General features: G+C 43.5%; 2 protein-coding genes across 5 annotated transcripts; one reads left to right on the top strand and one right to left on the bottom strand.

Annotated features, from left to right (window-relative positions):
- Positions 1-734: 734 nt before the first annotated feature.
- sh2b1 (SH2B adaptor protein 1) lies at positions 735-10,880 on the bottom strand. 4 transcript variants are annotated; one of them, XM_036552530.1, is made up of 11 exons: positions 10,487-10,880; positions 10,107-10,160; positions 7,199-9,347; positions 6,792-6,893; positions 6,564-6,655; positions 6,224-6,309; positions 5,301-5,456; positions 4,766-4,983; positions 4,334-4,508; positions 3,170-3,260; positions 1,565-1,628 (listed from the first exon to the last, which is right to left on the bottom strand). In XM_036552530.1, the coding sequence occupies exons 3-11, from the start codon at positions 8,897-8,899 to the stop codon at positions 1,607-1,609; spliced, it is 2,643 nt and encodes an 880-aa protein (XP_036408423.1). In that variant the 5' UTR covers positions 8,900-9,347; positions 10,107-10,160; positions 10,487-10,880; the 3' UTR covers positions 1,565-1,606. The 4 variants fall into 4 exon arrangements, with proteins under 4 accessions (XP_036408421.1, XP_036408422.1, XP_036408423.1 ...); XM_036552531.1 differs by having other exon boundaries at positions 5,301-5,417; XM_036552528.1 differs by lacking the exon at positions 3,170-3,260 and having other exon boundaries at positions 735-1,628.
- Positions 10,881-14,748: 3,868 nt separating this feature from the next.
- Positions 14,749-20,028, top strand: si:ch211-11k18.4. The gene is made up of 12 exons (XM_036552542.1): positions 14,749-15,012; positions 15,500-15,611; positions 15,962-16,055; positions 16,278-16,332; positions 16,460-16,600; positions 16,840-17,000; positions 17,896-17,994; positions 18,302-18,447; positions 18,826-18,997; positions 19,083-19,195; positions 19,514-19,598; positions 19,729-20,028. The coding sequence occupies exons 1-12, from the start codon at positions 14,895-14,897 to the stop codon at positions 19,783-19,785; spliced, it is 1,353 nt and encodes a 450-aa protein (XP_036408435.1). The 5' UTR covers positions 14,749-14,894; the 3' UTR covers positions 19,786-20,028.
- The last annotated feature ends 328 nt before the right edge of the window (positions 20,029-20,356 follow it).

Here is a 20,356-nt window from a genome sequence, read left to right as displayed (position 1 = left end):
AGCTAGCTAGTAAAAACCATTATTTATTAGCTATATATTGCGTATAAAGGAAGCTGATATGTTACAATGACAGCAGTGCAGTTTCAGCCTCGACTGAAAGCACCACATGACTTTTAAGTTTTAGTTTAAATTCTCCTCTATTCTTTCTGAATGCAAAGTTAACTTAAAATTAATTGACAACACACCCATAAACACATAGCACAATAAATAAAACAGCACACAGACACAGTTTGTTTCAGTATAATTATATTATATCATATTATCATTAGAAGTCAATGTAGTACCTGAAGCTCTAATCACACAGAGAGGACAACACTGTCCACCTCAACACACGGTCCCAACACAGAGAGAGACAGAGAGAGAGAAAGGCACAAATAGATTTCCAACATGAGAAAGAAAGACAGGCACAGAGAGAAAGACACGTGCACAAACTAAAAAACGAGGCACAGGACAGACAGGCACAAACTGAATGGTAGACAGTGATACAGAGTAAGAGGCACAAAATAAGAGTGACAGAAAGGGATATACAGAGTTCAGAATACAAAGGCACAAGTAGAAAGATTGTGAAAAGCATAAATGAGGGACAGACAGATTGAGCAGGGGGGAATAGATTAAATGAGGTTAACAGAGAGAAAGGCACAAACGAAAAGTTAACTGACATAAGGGGAAAAATGTGAGGGATACATAGAATAAACAACATAAAATAAAGGCATTTAGAACAAAAATATAATTAATACTATTATTCAAAACATTATTATCATTATTATTATTAATAATAAACTATCTCTTCTGAAAGAAAGACATTCTCTCTCCCTCTTCTGATCTCCTCCCCTCTGCTTTCCTTCTCACTACCATCTACCCATTCTGGTTCAACAGCACAGCGAAAGAGACAGAGAGAGAGACAGAGGTACACATGTTCCCCTTATTCATGTCTTTTCTCTATGTCAGTGTATTGTGGCATGCTGTAAAGTCAGTCTGTATATATACTGTGTTCACCTAGTCTCTCAGTGCAGTATTAATGAACTGTAGTGTCCAGTCAGGCTGTTTACAATGTCCATCAATACAAGTAAAAAAAAAAAAAAAAAAAAAAAAAGCAAATAATTAGTGCTATTACTTGTCTCCGTCTCCCCCATTTCTGATTATTAGTGTAACTTCTTTTAGTTTTCTGCTTTAATATTTTCCATTCCTCCCTCCCCTCCCTTCCCCTCCCCTCCTCTCCTCTCTCTCTCCCTCGCTGCATCTTAGGATACACATTTTTAATAGTGTTAGTATTTTCTTCCCTCCCTCTGTCTTACAAAAAATACTGGTTATCAATGGCTATCAGTGGCCTCCTCTTCTCTCCCTTTCAATGCCCCCCTCTCAAAAGAAGGAGTACTGGTTGTCAATGGCTCTTGCCCTTCCTCCCTCTCTTTCTTCGTTCTCCACTCCCTCCAGCTGGCGGAGCGGCATCTCTCGCTCCCTTTCCCTCTCTCTCTCCTCGCAATCCTCCGCCCCTGCTCCGGTCACTCCTCCTCCGCTCACCTCCGCCTCGTTCCCTCGCTCCTGGGGTGGGGTGGGGGGTGGTGGACGGCCGGGGGGGAGTGGGGGAGGGGGAGGCTGCGGAGGGCTACGGGGTCTGCTGGTCAAGTCTGCGAGAGGAACAGAAAGAGAGAGACAGAGTGTAGCAAAAGGTAAAATAAGTGAAGGATGCAGGGAGAGCGTGGTGAGGAGAAAAAAAAAATTAAAAGAAATAAGTCGGGAGAGGGGGCAGAAGTATCCAGAGGGGGAAAGAGTGCAAAACAGGAGACGGAGAAGGGAGGAAAGTGACAGTGAAAAGTACAATGGTTTGGTTTTGATGTAATGAGTGATGCATCTACGAAATCCACAGGAAACACACTACTGCCTTGTTTCCATTAGGCAAGCTCAGCTACACGAGGCAAGAACCATATTGGGGGGCAAGGCACAGGTTAAAATTGTGATCTGTGTTTCACTTTTTGAGCCTCTAAAGTTGCAGACTCAGTTCCCAGGTGAGGTGCCCTAGAGGAAGGTACTTAACCTGAACTGCTTCAGTAAATATCAAGCTGTACAAATGGATAATATGTGAAATATACATAATGCTAGCTGACCTGGATAAAGGTGTCTACCAAGCAAATAATGTCATGTAAACACAAATATATTTACAGAACAGATAGCTTATCTGTGTGATACTTAAAACAAAGATTTTTATTGAACTACTTGGGATGGATCTTCAGCAAAAGAGATAGGCATGAGTGAAGGTCAAAATAAAAACACTGTAAAAGGTTCTGTGGAACTAAACAAAAGACACAAATAAATGTAGATCCTTCACCAGATTAAAACAAATTTTCCTTGTTAATTACTGTCAGATTTTTTTCAAGCGTGCGATAAATTTTATTACTAGATCTGTACCCAGATTTCTGGAGGTAACCATGCTGAGATGCAACTGAACTTTGACTAATGGACACACAAATCAATTGTCTTTATGTTTGTATCTTTATATTTATATTGAAGAGATGCTGATAATGGGTACAAACAAAATATGTATGACTAAAAGATGTAAAACATATGAATTACAGGTTCTAGGGCAAATCTTGGGAAATACGAGTAAATGTTTCTCAGTGAGAGAGACACAAATTGTTGATGCTGTTCTGTGAAAATACATTCCATCAACAGATTAGCAGAGAAATGAAATAGAAAACTGCAAGGCGAAAGTGCACCATGGTGGATTGATGGTCTATCTTCCCACTCACACTATGGTGACAGATCACATCACTCCTCCTCTCTCTCTCTCTCATTTGCTCTACTACTTACAGTCTCCGTCTTTACACTTTTCTAGTTTACTGTTCTCTTGTCTTTATTTCTCCCCCTCAACTCTAATGCCCTCCTCTTATTTGAATACACCTCTCCTCCACAGCCTCCCCATCTCATTCCCTTACCCTCTTGTCTCTAACTCTCACTATATATTTCCCGTCACCTGTTTGCATGTCTAAACAAGCTCATCTGTCTCTCTCTGTCCTTTGTCCTCTCACATGTCTACATGTTACCATAATACATCCCTCTCAAAACTCCACTCTTTAGATTTGTCCTCTTTTCTCAGCTCCCGTCCCCTGTCTCTCCATGTGCTTCTCTCCCTTTCACTGGCTCACTATCTGTTGTGTCTGGTCTCACTTACACACAGTCAGAGATGGGGGTTGATGGAGAGTCAGGGTGGCGCGGGGTGATGGCATCACAGACTGTGGGCCGGCTGCCTGCCCTGTCCCGGCCTGCGAAGATGACCCAACGACAAACAACAGAGACAGCCAATCAGAGCTCTGGTACGCGTGGAGGCGAGGGTAGGGGCAAAGGAGAGGAAGCCAGCTCGAGGAAGCCATCAGGCAATAAGGGAGTCTATGTGTCTCTTATGTAAGGAGCTGCCATGCAATGTGAAAGGAAGGGCCATGCTTGTTGAGGGTATGAAATACATAAAGATGAAATACCGCTGCTGCAAAGAGTATGAGGAAGCCATGTCAAACCACACAGAGAAAGGAGTTCCACTGGCAACAATTTTCTCTTTGCTGTGCGAAACGGTGAGCACATTCAATTTTGGAAAAGAATGCATAACAAGCGTGTTCTCAGTTTGTGGAAAAACATATTACTAGCTTAAGCAATGTGGGGGATGGCACGTGAAAGTGGGGATCAAGTGAAAATACATAATCTGTAGAAAAAAAAAAAACAAATGTCAGAGTTAGCTGAGGTGCAACTACACGTGGAAGGTGAGTGGTAACCATAGACAACAGATGCAAAATTGAAGCTTCATTTTGTTATTAAGGGCTCTTTGCACGCACAAAATCAGAGGCCACAGGCAGACAGACCCAGTGCAGCATAATATGAACAGATGTGTCATGACAACTAATTAAACTATGGGCACACACAATGCATGATTGAAAAAAACAAAAGATTAACACAGAGAGTTTGTGAAGACCAGTGAAAACGACTGCATGCTGTAGCAAATGTTATTTTGTGGCGTACGCTCACATAGCGGCACCAATGGCCTGAACACACTCACAAAACATTTCATGGAATGGCAGACACCCTCACACTATTTACCCTCACAGTGTGCTACATACATGTCCGTCAGAATCGATGGTCATGTGCTGTGATCAGTTTACCTCAACTGCACTCGCCGCTCCTAGCAAGTCAGGGAATGTTTACTACACAATCCTGTCTCTCTCGTTCTCTCCGATTGCACACAGATTTCGTGTTTACTCAGTCAGGGCAGTCAGAAGGTCATAGACACACAGCTAAAACTGTACAATGTTTTACCAGTGTAAGACCACAGTTGCCTCTCCCTCTTTACCTGGCTGGCGCACTGCAGTGGCCCCCACAAAGCTAATGAGGGTGACATCAGAGGCCCCCCCAGACTCCAGTGGGATGGGGTGGACACGGAAGTGCTCCAGCATGTCGAAAATGGACTGGAACCAGAGGTGCTGAACCCGACACTGACCGTCCTCGTTCAGGGAAAGCCGCAGGTGCTGAGAGGGAAGGAGAGAGTCCACAAGGAGTTACCACTCCACTCTCACTCTGAGTGACCGTCTGAACCCTTATGTACTGGATAGGGATGGAGGAGCTATATATGGCAACAAAATCCATGTTCAGGGAGTGATACAATGTGTTACACAGGAGCAGAGGAAAAAGAATAGAAGTCCCCCCAGCACACGCGCGCACACACACACACCAGAGAAAACATCATGACTGAAAACGGCCATACTTCAACCCCTGTGCCTCTCACCTTGGCTTTGCCCTGGAAGTTGAAGGTCAGAACGTACTCTCCCCTGCGCGTCTCGCTCTGTCGTACCAGGAACACCCCGTGGCTGGCCGTTCCGCCTGCTAGTACCAGCTGAGCTGCCTTCAGCCGCGACAGCGTGCCGTGGAACCACTGACACTCGCTAAGCGGGTGCTCCACAGCCTCCGACATGGGCACTCCCACGTCCGAGAACAGGAACGAGCCTGAGAGTGGAGACGTGTCGGAGGGGGGGGTTAGCAGTATAAATGTGCTAAATGAGAACAATGTAAAATAAAATGAAGCTGAGGCAGTTTTGGGGTTTTGGTACTTTTTTTGCTACCATATCCAGACAGCACACTTGTTTTCAAGGCTCTTTCAATACTTCAGTGTAAGCCAACTCCCTGAATTCAACTCCAGTCCTGTAACTTTTCGTCATCATCAAGCATATATATTTGCCAGTGAACAGGTGTTTCAAATTCTTACATATAACTGTACTAGTGAATGATACGTTGCATGTGTTGTAGGTGCTGTAGATCGGTACCTGTGGCATCAGGCGTTTCAGCAAAGGGAGTGCCCAGGCTAGCCCCACCTCCGCCCAAAAGCCGGTTCTCTGACTCGTCAAGAGGGGCACGCGGGGGCAGCTCTGGTGGGAGGGGTTCTAGGAGGGGAGAGGAACCACCAACACCTCCATAACACACTGTAACACAATGTAGCGTAATTAAAAACAATGTGCACTTAAAAACATGTATTGTAAAACATGCTACATCTTAATGCAATGTAAGGTAATGTAGTTACAATCCACGCTACATTATTCACAATCTTTTTTAAAAACTGCCTTATGTATACCTTCATCATCACAATTTTTATGACAGTCTCTTTGAAATCTTGTTATTATGTGATGCCCTGAGAGACAACAGTTTAACCCCCACTTCTCTGGTAAGTGGTATACATCCATGCATTCATCACCAAAAGAGTATTCCAACTCTGACTGCAGCAGATCATGATTTTACTCACTCCACCATCTCAAAATGTCATAGGAAATGGGTAAATTGTGGAGTTTAACTCTATTATGATATAAACATACATATATAAATATATTTCACAACCAATGCTGCCTCAAAGCATAAATGCTTCAATAATAAAGTGTAACCTTTGAGATTGTTAATGTTAAAAAACACAAAGCCACATTAACATAGTAGTAATGGTACTAATATATCTTTGGAGGTTATGTATCTTCTTCATTTGTGAAAGGACAGATTCTCTATTATATAAATTTAACAGGTCCAAGGAATACAGCCACGGTGTCTCAAAAAACAGGAGCTATTTTAAATAGGACTGCCTGTTTTAAAGCTATTGAAACATAGGCGCTGTGTGGTTTCACCTCACACCAGCTCAAGCCTACCAAGTAGACAGACACTAAGCAGGCACCCAAGTGCGTTCTGTAGAGGTATCATGATCACTTACCTTGAGACAGGCGGTCATTGAACTCTGGGGTCCCACTGATCTCTGTCTGAATCCCCCCACACACTCCCTCGATATCTTCCTGTTCACTGTGATAGAATGGTAGAGGTTACAATACTGACTCCCTGGTTGACCTGGAGCAGCCTCTGCAGTCTTTGCAGTAAACCAGGACTTATAGGGGGTGGGTTCTGTACTCATTGTAGGCTCTACCAAACAATACTCTCCTGTTGGACAAGGAGAGAGAGCGGGCACATGTGCATACTGGTCCCATAGTTCTACCGTCTCTTTTTCACTCCTGGCCTTTTGCAACAGTCAGTTCCATCCGGCTTTGTTTCCCCCTCACCTCAGACAAATACCGTTCCTGATGTCGCTCAGCCAAGCTCTCATCTGCACTGCGTCTCTGGTCTCAATCACGTACTGTACAGGCCCTTCCACCTGAGGGAGCAGCACGGCGAGGTTGAGAGAATGTACCATCACAGACATCTTTAGTATATTGACAGCCACAGTGAGCACTATATCTACGAACACTGCAGTACATAAAAGCAACAACAGGAAGACAACAGAGAATTACCTGCAGTAGGAAAGTGTTTTCCTTGTCTGGCACTTCAAGGGCTGTAGTGCTCCGCACATCCAGAATAGAGCAGCATGGGATAGTCAGCCTGGGTTTGGAGGACTGCGAGGTGGTAGAGTTTTATTTGAATGTGGGAGGGACAGAGATATAGATAAAGACAGTGACGTAAGAGGGAAAAGGGAAAGGGGACAGGAGCAAAGGAGAAAATAAAGGCCAACTCACAGAGCACTGAGATTTGGGAATGCAGAAACACTTACAGTAAGTACAGTCACAGCATTGACAAATTCTTACAGATTAACATCGAGAGGGAAGCATGAGACAGGCAAACAATATAGTCTTAACAGGTAAAATGTAGCAAGTTTCAGAGACATGCAAGTAATTTAAAACCAAAATATCTTCTCACTCACCTTGGGAGGGATGAAAAACTCAAGGAAGTAATCCTCCCCTCTTTCCCCTCCCTCTTTGTCTCTCTCTCTCAGGACCAGGCGACATTTTTGCCAGCGCCCGCCCCGCCAACCCACAGCGCCCCCTGTGGCTGGAGGCAGGGCAGCGCTTGTTTGTACCGTATTAGAAGCAGCATTGTTGTTGTCAGCATTGTGATGAAGATGGTACAGTCCGAAAGAAAAGCCTGAAAAACTGTGGGTCCCAGAGAACTCGTCAGAAGAGGAGCTGACTGTCACCCCTCCCTCCCGTACCAGCCTTCCAGGCTTCCTTGGACCGCTTGCATTGCTGGGAGGGAGTGACGCGGATGGGGACAAGGAGGAAGGAGCCGGAAGCAGGGGGGGCGGGGAACGAGAGAGACGCAGTTTTTCCAAACGGTGACTCCACTTCTCCTTTTCTACCCCTCCTCCCCCTTCTCCGTTACTCCTCCGACGGTCCCTCGCTTCAGAGAGAGAGAGGGAGGTGGCACTGCTGGAGGAGGAGGGAGGCAGGGAGGAGGAGGAGGAGTGGGGGAGGGAGAGCGGAAGGGAGAGGGAGACAGGGAGGGAAGTAGGGGCCTGGGGCTGGGTGTTTGAGTTCCTCTTGCCATCCTGCACACCCATAGTGTAGCTGTAGCTGGAGGTAAGTGAAACAGAGTTTGCGGTGTTGCAGTTCTGGGGGGAATCGCTGGAGGAGCTGCGCCAGTGCAGGATCCCCCGCACGCTGCCCCTCACGCTCCGCCCCACGTTTCGCAGGGAGAACCTCTTTTTCAGTTTGTTTTTGGGGTTGCTCCCCGCGGGCGTACCATTCCCCTTAGTGGCTGAGGTTGAAGGTGTTGTAGACGGGAAGTTTTTTGGCGTTAAGCAGGCGTCAGCGTTGTCCAGACAAACGTCTGTCTCTCCCTCTCCCTCCTCGGCCTCCCCTCCTTCTCCGATTATTGCTCCTGGCCAGTTCTCCTCTTCTTCCCTGTCTCCAATCCCAGGGGCGATTCCAGGACACCGTTTAGCCATCATACCCGCTTCCTCCCGCTTCCCGTTGTTCCCCCCCATGGAGGAGGAGCAGGAGGAGGACGAGGATGGGGGCAGGATTTGAGTATGGGCGTAGGTATCCTGAAACGAGGGCGGGATCCTCTCTCCGCCACGCCCCTCGTGCACCCCTCGAACAGAGAGGGGTTTAGGCGTCGGTTGTAAATGGGTAGCTGGACAGGAAGTGGTCATCTCAGAGGCCAGCGGAGGCGAGGACTCCTCTTCCAGGGAGGTTGCGTCAGAATTAGGGACCCAGCTCCCTGTGTCTTTGCCCATGGCACTTCCTTCCAGCTCGTTCTCAAAGTGACGGACAAATCTGTCGGTAAAACGGCGGCAGAAAGCGGCGGCAGAATCCGGGGAGTAATGCGGATTCTCCAATAGGAACGCTCGAAAATGGCGGGCAAAGTCCCCGGCCGCCACCCGTGCATGCAGCTCACAGAAGTCAGTCCAGCTGAGAGACGGAGAGGGTGAAGGGGTGGGAGTATCAGAGAGAGAGGAAGTGTGGGGTGGAAGAGGGGGGGGTGGAGGGGGAAGAGGAGGTGGCCGGGCAGATAGGGGTAACAGGGAAGGTGAAGGAGGAGAAGGAGAGGGAGACGGAGATGGGGGAAGAGGGGAGGAATTGGATGCACGGGGGCTGGGAGGAGTTAAGAGGGAGCCGTTCATGGTTTTTTTTAACTTAGTGTTGATGACTCACTTAAGTTTTAATTGAGCCTCAAGTGATTACCACTGCTTGGGAGGCAAGGGAGGATGCAAGTCCTTTTCATTGGAGAAATTTACACATGACAAAATATTATTCTGTCGTTGCTGGTCAACAAATCAAGTGACTTTCAAGTTAAACTCTTTCCACAAAAACGATCTTGCTAATGGAGAAACAACATTCCCAAATTTAATTTCTTCCATGCATATAGACAAAGGTATATGTATTTTCTCTGCTAAATGCTTGAAAGCGATCAAAAGGATGGAATAAAGGAGGTAGGAAATCAGGAAGGGAGAGATTGAAAGAAATGCAGGGGAAAGGGGGAAGAGGTGTGGTTTGGGTGACACTTGTTCACTGGGATCCTCCCGTCTTTCTTTCAGACAGTCTGGGCTTCCAAGAGAACACATCTAAAATCTGCAAAATAATAATAATAATAATATTGAAATTGAAAAGTGCATAAACCCATTAACAGATTTAAGCAATTTAATACAGTTTTATTAGTCGTAGTGATAATATAGTACAAAGATTATTTTTAAGAGACATATACAACACAAACTACGATTTAAACATACTGGTGAGCAACAATACAAAAATACAAACAACAATTCTCACGAACAAATACTTAAGTTACCACTAGCTAACTACGTTTTTACTGTAAAAACAGTCATTTTGTTCAAGATAACAAGCAAATATAACCAGCTAGCCAGGCACTTTGACTCAGTCCACAGTAGTTCCACATTCGTCTCCCACTAGTTACCAAGCTGAGCACTTAATTTAAACCCGCTTGAAAACGATTAGACATTAATTGCACAAGCTATCTAACTAGAGACGGACCGCCACAAAATACATGAAATAACATAATTTGCTCAAAATTACGAACTGTTAAAAATCAACATTATCAAGCACACTGTTTTAGAAAGCTATATGGCTGGCTTCGTAGTAGCTAAGTGGCTAGCTAGTGGCTAGCGACCAGCAATAGCGAACAACTAGCTAGGTAGCTACGCAATAACACGATCTGTATAATTACTCTTAATAAATTATTGTTAAGCAAGGCGTTTAAAATTGTGCTTATTCGTAAATGTGACGACTCTACATGTAGAGGAGCATACAAGATTGTTATGTTTACACGGCTAGCTGGTAATCGGTAATTGGACTATCCATGAAGTCACTTACCATTGTCGGCTCCGCTTGACAACTCGAGGCCGCTGCTTTGAGGGGAAAATCGACCTAGGAGAAATAGAGGAATAGCGAGATGATAGTGAGAAGAAGAGATCGCCACTACGGCCTTATTAGAATAACTTACAGCCCGGGTTTCACTGTACATAATAGTATTTACCGTTTTACGTGACATGTTATGCTATCCGACTCGCTTGTTCCCAGGTCAGGCAAAATAGTACTTTCTCGATCGCAAGTCAGCTAATAAAATAAACCCTCACCAGCTAAGCAGCAAGCAAGCGCATTATTTCAACCTGTACTAGCTAGACGCTAGCTAGCTAGCGTTAGCTACGAATACAGTGCATCAGCGAGCAAGCTAGTAACGTTATGCAGCTCACCCGATTTTCCCAACGTCTTTAGGATCTCTTCTGCTCCGTAGCTAGGTAGTTGGATTACAACTAGCTGGCTAATACTGTCAGTAACGTGCTAGCTAGGTTTTAAAATTATTACCTAGCTAACAGCAGTTAGCTAGCTATTACTAGCTGCCTACCTAGCTATTAGCTTGCTAGAGCTAGCAAACCCAGCTAATAATAAAAAATTGCTTTAGGATTCATATTTTTATTTTTCTCATCCCGCGGTTTCAACTCGCATTCTGTCCTCCCCCTCTCTTATTGAGTTTTCTGCCGTTTATTAAACCGTAATATTATTATTATTATTTTATTATTGTTGTTGCTGTGAAAAAAATATGAATATTTCTCTGCCTCCTATTCCAGTCTCCGTCTCTCGCGATATAGTGGGAGAGAAGACAGTCAGAGGGAAAGGGGAAAGTGGAGAGGAGGGGGGTTTTGAATGGGAAAAAAACTTTATTGAGCCGGGAGGAGAGGATGGTGGGGACTGGTTCTGAGCATCGATCGTCTTCAGCTATGTTCTTCCTCATTCACAGTGTGTAGCTCCTTTCTTAACGTTAGACAATTATTAATGTTTGATAAAGGCGGGGTTTAACGGTAACTTGTAACATCTATACAGAATGTTCAAAATGTGGACCATTACATTTAAATCGAGCAGAACTGGAATTAAGTTGAAAAACGGGATTCAGTCACAATTCTTTACATACGTATACATTTACAATATATCTAAAGGGATTGCATCAATTCATTTAAAACTGTTTGTATTTGGCAACATCAGTGATTCCAGAAATCTTAATTTCCAGAAAACTTAATTTGACAGGTTTGCGTGTTAAAGACAGCCTCAGTGATTAGAGTGGTTGACCTGTCTTGAGGAGGGGGGAACCAGCTGTATACCCTTTATTTCCTTTGATTGAGACATGATGTGCAATCCAAGGATTCTGAGACAGACACAATGTTCTCATCATGACGTACACAAGATAAGGATTTTTTTTACATCCTTGTATCAAAGACCCCTAAACAGTAGTGTCTGGTCAGTGTGCACATATATTGAAGTATATAACTGTCTTCTCTCTGTTCTGGTGTCACTGTTATGTAAAGCACTGCTGGATGATGTTTTTGCATCTTCTTTCTGTAAGGAATGGCACGGATGTTAAAAATGGTCGAAGGATTGATGACAGAGGGAAACATACTGTATCCCTCTGTTGTCAGAGCCACCTCCTCAGAGCTCAGACTGCTCAGGTCTGTTCACCAGACCAGGTTGTTGTAAGTGTAGGTTATCATATGTATGCATGTTAACAGACAATGACAAGACAAATGCAGTTCAGTGTTAATAACAGTAGAGTGTTCAGTGAAACGGAGAAATAACCGTTGTTGATTAATTTAGGTTGTAAAATTAAATCAATAGATTTAATCTTACAACCTAAATTCATTTTGTGTACACATAAACACACACACACTCTCTCACACACACATCTATTGATTTAATCTTACAACCTTGTGTGTGTGTGTGTTTGTGTGTACACAAGTGACTCTCATGACTGTGACGCAGTCAGTGTGCGCATGCTTTTGTGACTGTCAGTTCTGTGTGAATTGCTAGTGAATCTCTCTCAGTGCTGTGTGACTCAGTCAGTGCATGTATGCTTTTGTGGCTTACAGCACTGTGTGACTCAGAACAGATTCTCTCATTTCTGTGTGACTCAGTGTGTGTATATTGCAGAGACTCTCTGTGCTCTGTGACTCGGATTATGTGGGTATTTGCTGCAGAGACTCTTGCCCTGCTTGACAGATGATATTCTTGGCTTGCAGTGTGAACACTATAGTGGGGTACTGTCATGTCCACCACACAGACAGAAAAAAGACCAAAGCTAAGTGACTGAGGCCTGTTCTTGGACAGCCGCCTTACATTATATCAGTCAATGAATGAATCAGTCAAATTTTACTTGACAGAGTGCTTTTCATTTACTATTTTAACAAATACACAGCATAAAGCAGAAGAAAATTGAAACAATGGGATAATAACAGAACATTGTATGACAGCTTTTAAAACAAGCAGGATGTACAGAGGATAAACATTTAAGTATATAGGAATATCTATTCATGTTTTAGATTAATTCTAGGATGTTATGACTATATACTGAGTTGAATACAGTTAACTGGTTTGTTTGATCCATTTTAAGAAGGTGATGAATTTGGATCAGTGTAAGTAGGAAAATAGTAATGATAATCTCATTGAGGAGAAACTACCAAAGGAAAGAAAACCTCAGGGAGAACCAGATGGTTTGCCCATCCCCCTCTGGCTGACAGCAGAATGAGAATGCCTGTATATTCAGAATTGGCTGTGTATCTGGAGGAAAGCAAATCCTATGAGCTGGTCAGTGTTTGGTGGTCAGCATTTGGCAGTGGGAGACACAGAGCTGTGTCCAGTTCCCTTTCTTTTCTTTTCTTTTATTTATTGATTGATTGATTGATTGGGGGTGCAAGTTGGTGGCTGGCCAGCTGGGGTATTGGAAGAGCTACTCTGCTGTTAACAGTCACATTAAGGTGGTCATAGGCAGTAAATGTGTGAAAATACAGGTTGGTTGTGCTCATATATCAGCTACACGTGTAAGGGAGAAATAGGTAGAAGGTAAAGTATGACAGCTATCCGCTTTGCCCTGAGGCAAAAAGTATATGATTGTTTTTTTGTCTTGTGCAGGTGAGGCAGATTATTTAGTTAGTTTGCAGCTAAAGACACCTCTTCAGGTTCAAGGGAATTTTGGTGAAAACAAGATCTGCAGCTGCCATTGAAGGGAAGCCAGGGCAGGGATATGCTGTCATGTTGTTGCTGATTTAGTTTAAATCTCACTATATGGTAGCTGCTGCTATTTTTTTTTACAACATTGTTCTTGGAATACTGCACAACAAACCCAATTGCTCTTTTCTGCAGTATGATCCACTCTATAGTAACCAACAAAAGCTTCAGCCGAGGCTAAATAACACTTAAACATTAAAGATCAGTGCTGTGTAATCCCTGTTGATCAAATCTCACATCATGTTTCCTTATTTGTGGTTCAAGGTTCATGGTCTGATCATGTGATTGTCTTACTATTATTATTAGTAGTAGTAACTTTACAGATGCCTACATGACAAAAGATCCATTTATATAGCCGGATATTTACTGAAGCATGTCAGGTTGAGCACCTTGCCAAGGGATAAAATGGCAGCATCTGTTTTGCTAGCTTGTACTCTTTAAGTTTCAAGCCCACCTTTCTACACAGCACCACCCTACCAACTATTTTCCTTTTCTATAATGACATATAGAGTATGATAGGGTATCAGCTGGTCAACTTATGCAGGTACATATCATATTGGCCATGTTTTGATAAGTGGTCAGGTACACTTGATTATTTTATTTTGTAAAAGCCCTTTCCCCATTCTCTCGAAGATGATCATATTGGAACCTTGCCAAGAATGGTTGCTCAGCTGGTTGTCTTTCTTTGCAAGGGACTGGCCCTGAGCATAATTGACCGTTTGATGAACCTACAAATTAAGGAACACACTTATGATCTGTTTAAGCACATTTAAATGTGCTGTTTCATGACAAAATGCTAATGTAGCTCTCAAGGTGTCATTATTACTGTCATGTCCATTTGACAACAGACATGTTTATTGGACATGTTTATTGGGTTATTCTGCTTTTATTCACCCTTGGTGTTGAAGAAGTAAATTTATTTTCACTTTCTCCATGTTTTTCAGGAGAAGTGGGTTAGGGCAGCATTTCCCAAACCTCTCCTGGAGGGGATGAACATTCTCATTTTGTCTCACAATCATCAGAAAACTGTGGAGCAATGTAATAATCAAAGCAGTATGTCCATCATTTCACTCTGCACTCTGAGGAACCTCAAAAGCATCTACTATCACATACGGTACACAAATGTCCTATGCAATGCACACTTTCCAGACCAAAATGAGGCAAAGTAGGCTTAAAACATTGTATCTTTCTGTTTCTTTCATTCTTTCATTCTTTCACTCTCTGTCTCTGACCAGATAACGTTGACGATTATTATGTGAATTATTTTGTTACTTCCTACACTTACTTTTCCCATTATCTTTTGTAAAATGACATTTTGAAACAGTAAGACACAACTTGCGTGAGTGGCATATCCTCCTGTCATAGACCACTCTGATAAAACTGTACTACATTTCCCAAAAGGCCCAGTAAGTACCGATTGACACTGTTGACGTGGCCGACGTTTTAGAACGGACCGGGCCGATTTAAACTCGAACGTTAGCCGGGAGGAGCTAGGGTCTTTTGTCCAGATTATCGTATGCGATTGCTCCATTGCAGGAGAGCAGGCAGATTTTGGTCGATATAAAACACTCTCCTTTAGGTTCGGGTGACTTTTGGATATACACGGCCATGTCTGGAAAAATAAAGAGCAGAAGTGCCGCAAATGCCGACTCTATAGCAGGCAGCATCTCCTGCGACGAGCGCATCTTGCGAGACTGCCATCAAATATATATCGATAGCGACAGTGGTGAGTTTTTGCTTTCATGTTTGTTTGCGGAATTTCTTTATTATAAACGTATTGCTAAAATATTTTGCTATAGCTATGCCATATTAAAGTTTTTCATTTTGCTGTGAGTAACTCATTAGCTAGCTAGCTAACTAGCTAATATGTCTTCTGTCTTACTGGATAGCTGGAAGTTATATTTAAACCGGATAGCTAGCTAGCCCTTCATCAGTCTCACAATTCATGTTGTTGTGTAATCTATTTAATCCCATAATCTATGTGGTCATTGTTCTGCAGTACAATAAGACATAACAGGTTAATTCCTCAGATACCGTACTGTGCTTTCCAGTTGGCTTAGCAAACTGGCTGGCTGTCTTTGCTATATTGGAGTGTGGCTAGTGTGTACTAGTCCTGTGAATCGCTCTACTCTTGACTGGAGGTAGCAAACTTTCGCAAATTTATTTGCTTGAAGTTAAGGTTCAGTTTTTGTGCCTCCCTTTCTTCATTTTAGGGTTGATTTCTCTGGCTCAGTCTGTGGGGGTGACTCTCCTACCACCCAGAAAGAAGATTACTGTCATGTTAATGGGAAATCACTCTGCTGGCAAGAGCTCCTTCATTAACTGGTAATGTCTTTCATTTTGTATGAGGCTGCACTATGGTATCCCAGCCAGTACTTATTGTCTCGTTCTAATTCTCAAGCTATATCTGATAGCAACAAACTTGATACAAACTTCCATTTTCTTTATGTCTGTGTATTGCTTAACCTAAATAGTTGCTGTGCATAGGGCGTGTCTCCTTATCTCTGTGTTACGTGCCACAGCTTGACCTGTGTAGTAGCCCTGTAGTCAGTTGTTATATTAGTCCATATGATCCGTTTTCCTTGGTGTCTTTGTTAGTGGCTTTAAATAAGTTTGTTATTCCTCTCACCCAGTGACAGTGTTGGTGTCTTATGTCTGACTCTCCCTTTGTGCAGGTATGTGGAGGAGCACATCCAGCGCACCGGAGTGGCCATTGAGACACAAGGCTTCAGTTTTGTCACCAGTGGGCGCAAGAGGGAGTCCCTCACGGTGAGGTGTTGCTGTGGTATATTGTACAGCCTTTTCTCCTTGGCTGCCTTAACACACAGAATGAATTAGCTAAAACTGCCTGGGGCACTTTTTATACTCTTAACACACCCACAGTAGAAATTGCAATGATTCATTCCTATGGGGCATCCATGCATACATACATCCATACACATAGGAAGGTTCTCAATAGCTTTTCTGTGTTTTTTGTGTTTTATTATTCAGGGGAATGCAACTCTACACCTCTACCCTCACTTCAAACCTCTACAGGAATTCAAAGGTTAGACCAGCACAAGCTATATTATCCATGTCCTTATTTTTTTTTTTTAACTCAAAACTGTTTTGTAGAAATGCATATCATGACATCTCTCTCTCTCTCTCTGTCTCTCTTGCTCTTTCTCTCTCAGGACTGTCTGAGTACCTGGGCACAGAAATCTGCACCTCTCGGCAAAAACGCTTCAGTTTGGTAACCTTTGTGGACACACCCGGACTGGTGGACGGTGATATGATATACCCCTTTGATGTGGATCAGGCAATACTGTGGCTCGGTGGGTGAATGCCTACATTTCCACCGTCCGTGCTTCTCTGCACCTGTCTTCTGATTTCCTCCATTACTGTCAACTAAACAGTAGATGGAGACAAAGTATTGTAGTCCGCAAACTGCCACATTGATCTTGTTAATATCAGTGCGCTTCTTCCTCTGTCTCTCCTTACCATGCCTGTGGTAATACACCATGTTGAACTGTAGTTGTGCAGCTGAATATTCTGTGCCTCTGCTGATCCCCAGGCAATCTGTGCGACCTGATTCTGGTGTTCTTTGACCCTATGGGGCAAGCACTGTGCAAGCGCACGCTGAACATTGTGGAAATGCTGAACGAGTGTCAAGGCGACAAGCTGCGGGTCTACCTGAGCAAGGCGGACGAGGCGGGAAACGAGTCAGACAGACAGGTGAGACCGGGCATCCTTGTGTGTTAACTGTGTGAAAATAAAACTTGTGAAAATGTAGCCATTACTGATGGGATTGAGGACCTTGCTGTAGTTTGGAGGTAGTGTGGAGAACCAGCAGGATGGTGTCCTTAATGCATGAAATCTTGCTTTGCAGTGGAGATTGAGACCATGTGGAGTGCTGTGTTCAATGTCCACTCCATTCATGGTGTGCTGAAAAATACAGGGCCACTTTATGGCAGGCAACACAAATGAAAACCTGTTTCTAGGTGTTGAAAATGGCTGCAGAATTTTGGAAGAGTGGGCAGTGTTCTGTTGGGCTTGGAGATGTAGTGTCTGGATACTGAGGATAGCTTGTTAAAGGTAACCGAGAAAAATGAACCTGGATTTTTTTTCCCCCTTCAAATGACCATCCTGGGTGCATTTAACAGTAGTGCATCTCTGGAGGTGTTGAGGTAAAGGGGCTCAGAATGGCTGAGTCCTATAGCCCATTCTTTGTTAGTTTCAATCTGGGCTCTGTCATAAGCCCACTGTAGTCTGCAGCAGGGGGACATCGTTGGCTTCATCCTGTCCCAGGGAGGGAGTGTGCATGTCAGCTAGGTTTACTCACGTCACTGCAGCGCCAAAACCTCCCAGTGACGTATCAGGTGCTTAAATGTTACTCCGCTGTCATTGGTAAGTGATGCGCTGGCTTTCAAGCCACTTCTCCTGTAGCGTCCTCTGTGAGTGTGAAACGGCTGTCGGCATCACTGGTGAGCAAATGAGGCCTGCCCTATTGCCTTCTGCGCATGAACACCAGGCGGAGTGTTGAACAGAGCTCAGCATAATTAATTGGAAAATTCGAACCTGGGGCCTAAAAGGTAGAAAATAACGGTACTCGGTTTTTGCTGTTTCTCAGAGGGTGATGATGCAAATAGTACAGGAGCTGTGCAAGCGGCCAGGACTCAACAAGTGTGGATTTGACATGCCAACTATCTATATTCCCAATCCTAACAAGGTAGGAAAGTGTCTTATTTGTTATTACTTACTGTTAACAAGCCAATCAACAACTGTATTAATCAATGGCATTAATATTCGCTACTTTGATCTTTGAAGTCTACAGAAATATTTATATAAGATTCAGGAAATTTTTTTATTGCTCAGCTGGTGCTTAAAGTAATACTGTGATTTCACTGCCAACAAACCAGACTAAAAGGGAACATTTATTTTGTCTGAAAAAGTCACTTTTACACTAATAGGAATAGCCACAGTTGAGATGTCTTCATCTGAAATCCCGCTTTTCTGTGATATTTCTCTTTGTGTAGCCAAGCCGCTGTGTCAATCAGATTGAAGAGGTGTGTAGGACCATTGAAAAGACCATCAATCAGACGGTACAGAACACACTGAACTCTCTGGAGAAAGACTGTGAGCTCATCAGTGAAGCCGTCGCTGATAAGCTCAACGCCGACAGGTATTGCACCCTCAACACACTCACACTTAACACAGGCACGCACTGAACACTCAGCACTACTACAGTCACCACAGATGGGGACTGTGCTCTCCATGCAGGCATAAGTGACACTGACAGGCATTGAACACTGGGCTCCACCAATCTCAGCTCTGACATTCTCTGAACATAGATCCCTAACATCTACTTCCCTCTTATATCTGTTTTCCCCATACTTGTGTAAATCCCAGATGAGGATGTGTGCAGCGTGTATTTACTCTCTGAAACAGTGTTAAGTTCAGTGACATTTATAACGGATTTAACCTCAGCGAGTGCTCTGTAGTGCTGTCCAGTCCAGCAAGTAAGAGCAATCCGTATGAATCTCTCCCTTCTCTGTCCCAGGCAGAGCAGTATAGATAACCGGAGGGCCAGGTTCAAAGGCTGTCTGCTGGGGCTCCTGGGGTTCTCTGTGCCCTTGCTTCTGCTGGCTTTCCTGGTTCTTGGCAGTCTGTCCAAAGAGATGCTGGAGATGTTGCTGGGCGTGGAGGGCAGAGAGGCACTCTCCCTCTACCTGGTAAGTCCTCTCTGTCAGTGTGGTTTCTGTCAGTCAGATTTGTGTGGATGGATTTGACTGTACCCCTCTGTTCCCTCCCCTCCAGACTCCCGTGGTGAGAGCGATTGATTCTCTGAGCAGCCAGAACCAGCTGTACTGCTGCGGGGGACTTGTGCTGCTCTCCTTCATCCTCCTCATTCTGGCACGTCTGTCTTTCCGGTAAAGAAAGAAAATTTGTCTTTTGATCCATAAAATGAACGTCCACTCAAGCCTTGGAAAGAAATTGGATGGAACCACTATCTTTGTTAAATAAGAATATCTGAAGAAACAGCAGCGACATTTTCGGTGCAGACAGAATTTATCTGGTGCAAATCGATTTTGAACTTATCTGCACAAGTGCAGAGGCAAAAAATATAATTGAGCTATGTTACTGTTTGTGTGTGTGTGTATTAACCCTCAGTCTCAAACTCAATTTTAGAGGTAACGTATTATGTTGTCACTGGTAACTAGGTGTCCCACTCTCATCTCTCTTTCCAGCACTCAGCCTACTCTGTCTAGCAGGCAGAAGAGGCAGCTGCAGGAGAAACTTGAATATGTGCAAGAAGTGGTGAAAACTAAGAAGGTAAAGTGTGGTAGAGAGATGCTTATGTCCTGCAGTCTTTCAGAAGCACTGACTCTACATGTTTTCCCCATTTCTGTGGGAATGTACTGTAAGTGTGTTCAAGCCTGTTTACTGTTTTTGACCTTTACAGAAGAAGCTCTATGAAGAATACTTGCGTCAGAGTGTTGGTGATCATGATATGGACTGATCAAAATGAAGGATGAAGAGAAGCACAAAATACTACACAGCACTAGAATACCACTATACATACCTGCACTATGGAGGACCAAATATTTTCCAGGCTTGTGTTTTTCAGGGATATGTTTCTGACAATGCCTTACTCAGACATCCGTATCAAGGTGATTCAGTTTGATTGTCAAAAATACTGTTAACTTCCAAAACAGACATATTGCTTATGAATACGATTACTGATCTTTTGTAAAAAAAAAAAAAAAAAAAAAAAAAATAGCTGCAGTACAGGATTGTTATGAAGTTGTAAGTTTTCCCTAAGCTGTTTTGGCCTTAAAGTCCTCATATTTATGTTACCTCCTTAATTGTCCTAATGCATATGTGTATGTGCACTTATTTTTACAGAAGACTTGTGGTTGGTTTTGTTCACCACAGCACAATGCTCACCAGCTGCTGATGGGATTACCTGAAGTATCATGAGACTTGTTATCTTTGTCAGATTATCTTAAATGTGACTGTACTTGTACTTCTTACCTAGAATTAACTGCTTTAATGTACAATGGCAATAAATTTACATTATTAAATGCTTT

This window comes from Megalops cyprinoides, chromosome 19 (genome assembly GCF_013368585.1).
Source record: "Megalops cyprinoides isolate fMegCyp1 chromosome 19, fMegCyp1.pri, whole genome shotgun sequence".
NCBI classification, from domain to species: Eukaryota; Metazoa; Chordata; class Actinopteri; order Elopiformes; family Megalopidae; genus Megalops; species Megalops cyprinoides.
This window is presented reverse-complemented; position numbering and strand designations above follow the sequence as displayed.

Excerpts from the sequence above, each read along its gene's own strand:
- si:ch211-11k18.4 (XM_036552542.1), top strand. The coding sequence starts at position 14,895 with ATGTCTGGAAAAATAAAGAGCAGAAGTGCCGCAAATGCCGACTCTATA. Across the intron at positions 15,013-15,499 it reads ATATATCGATAGCGACAGTG|GGTTGATTTCTCTGGCTCAG; the intron begins GTGAGTTTTTGC and ends TCTTCATTTTAG. Across the intron at positions 19,196-19,513 it reads CTGGCACGTCTGTCTTTCCG|CACTCAGCCTACTCTGTCTA; the intron begins GTAAAGAAAGAA and ends CTCTCTTTCCAG.
- sh2b1 (XM_036552528.1), bottom strand. The coding sequence starts at position 8,899 with ATGAACGGCTCCCTCTTAACTCCTCCCAGCCCCCGTGCATCCAATTCC. Across the intron at positions 6,894-7,198 it reads AGTTTTTCATCCCTCCCAAG|TCCTCCAAACCCAGGCTGAC; the intron begins GTGAGTGAGAAG and ends ACCACCTCGCAG. Across the intron at positions 4,984-5,300 it reads TGAAACGCCTGATGCCACAG|GCTCGTTCCTGTTCTCGGAC; the intron begins GTACCGATCTAC and ends CTCCACTCTCAG.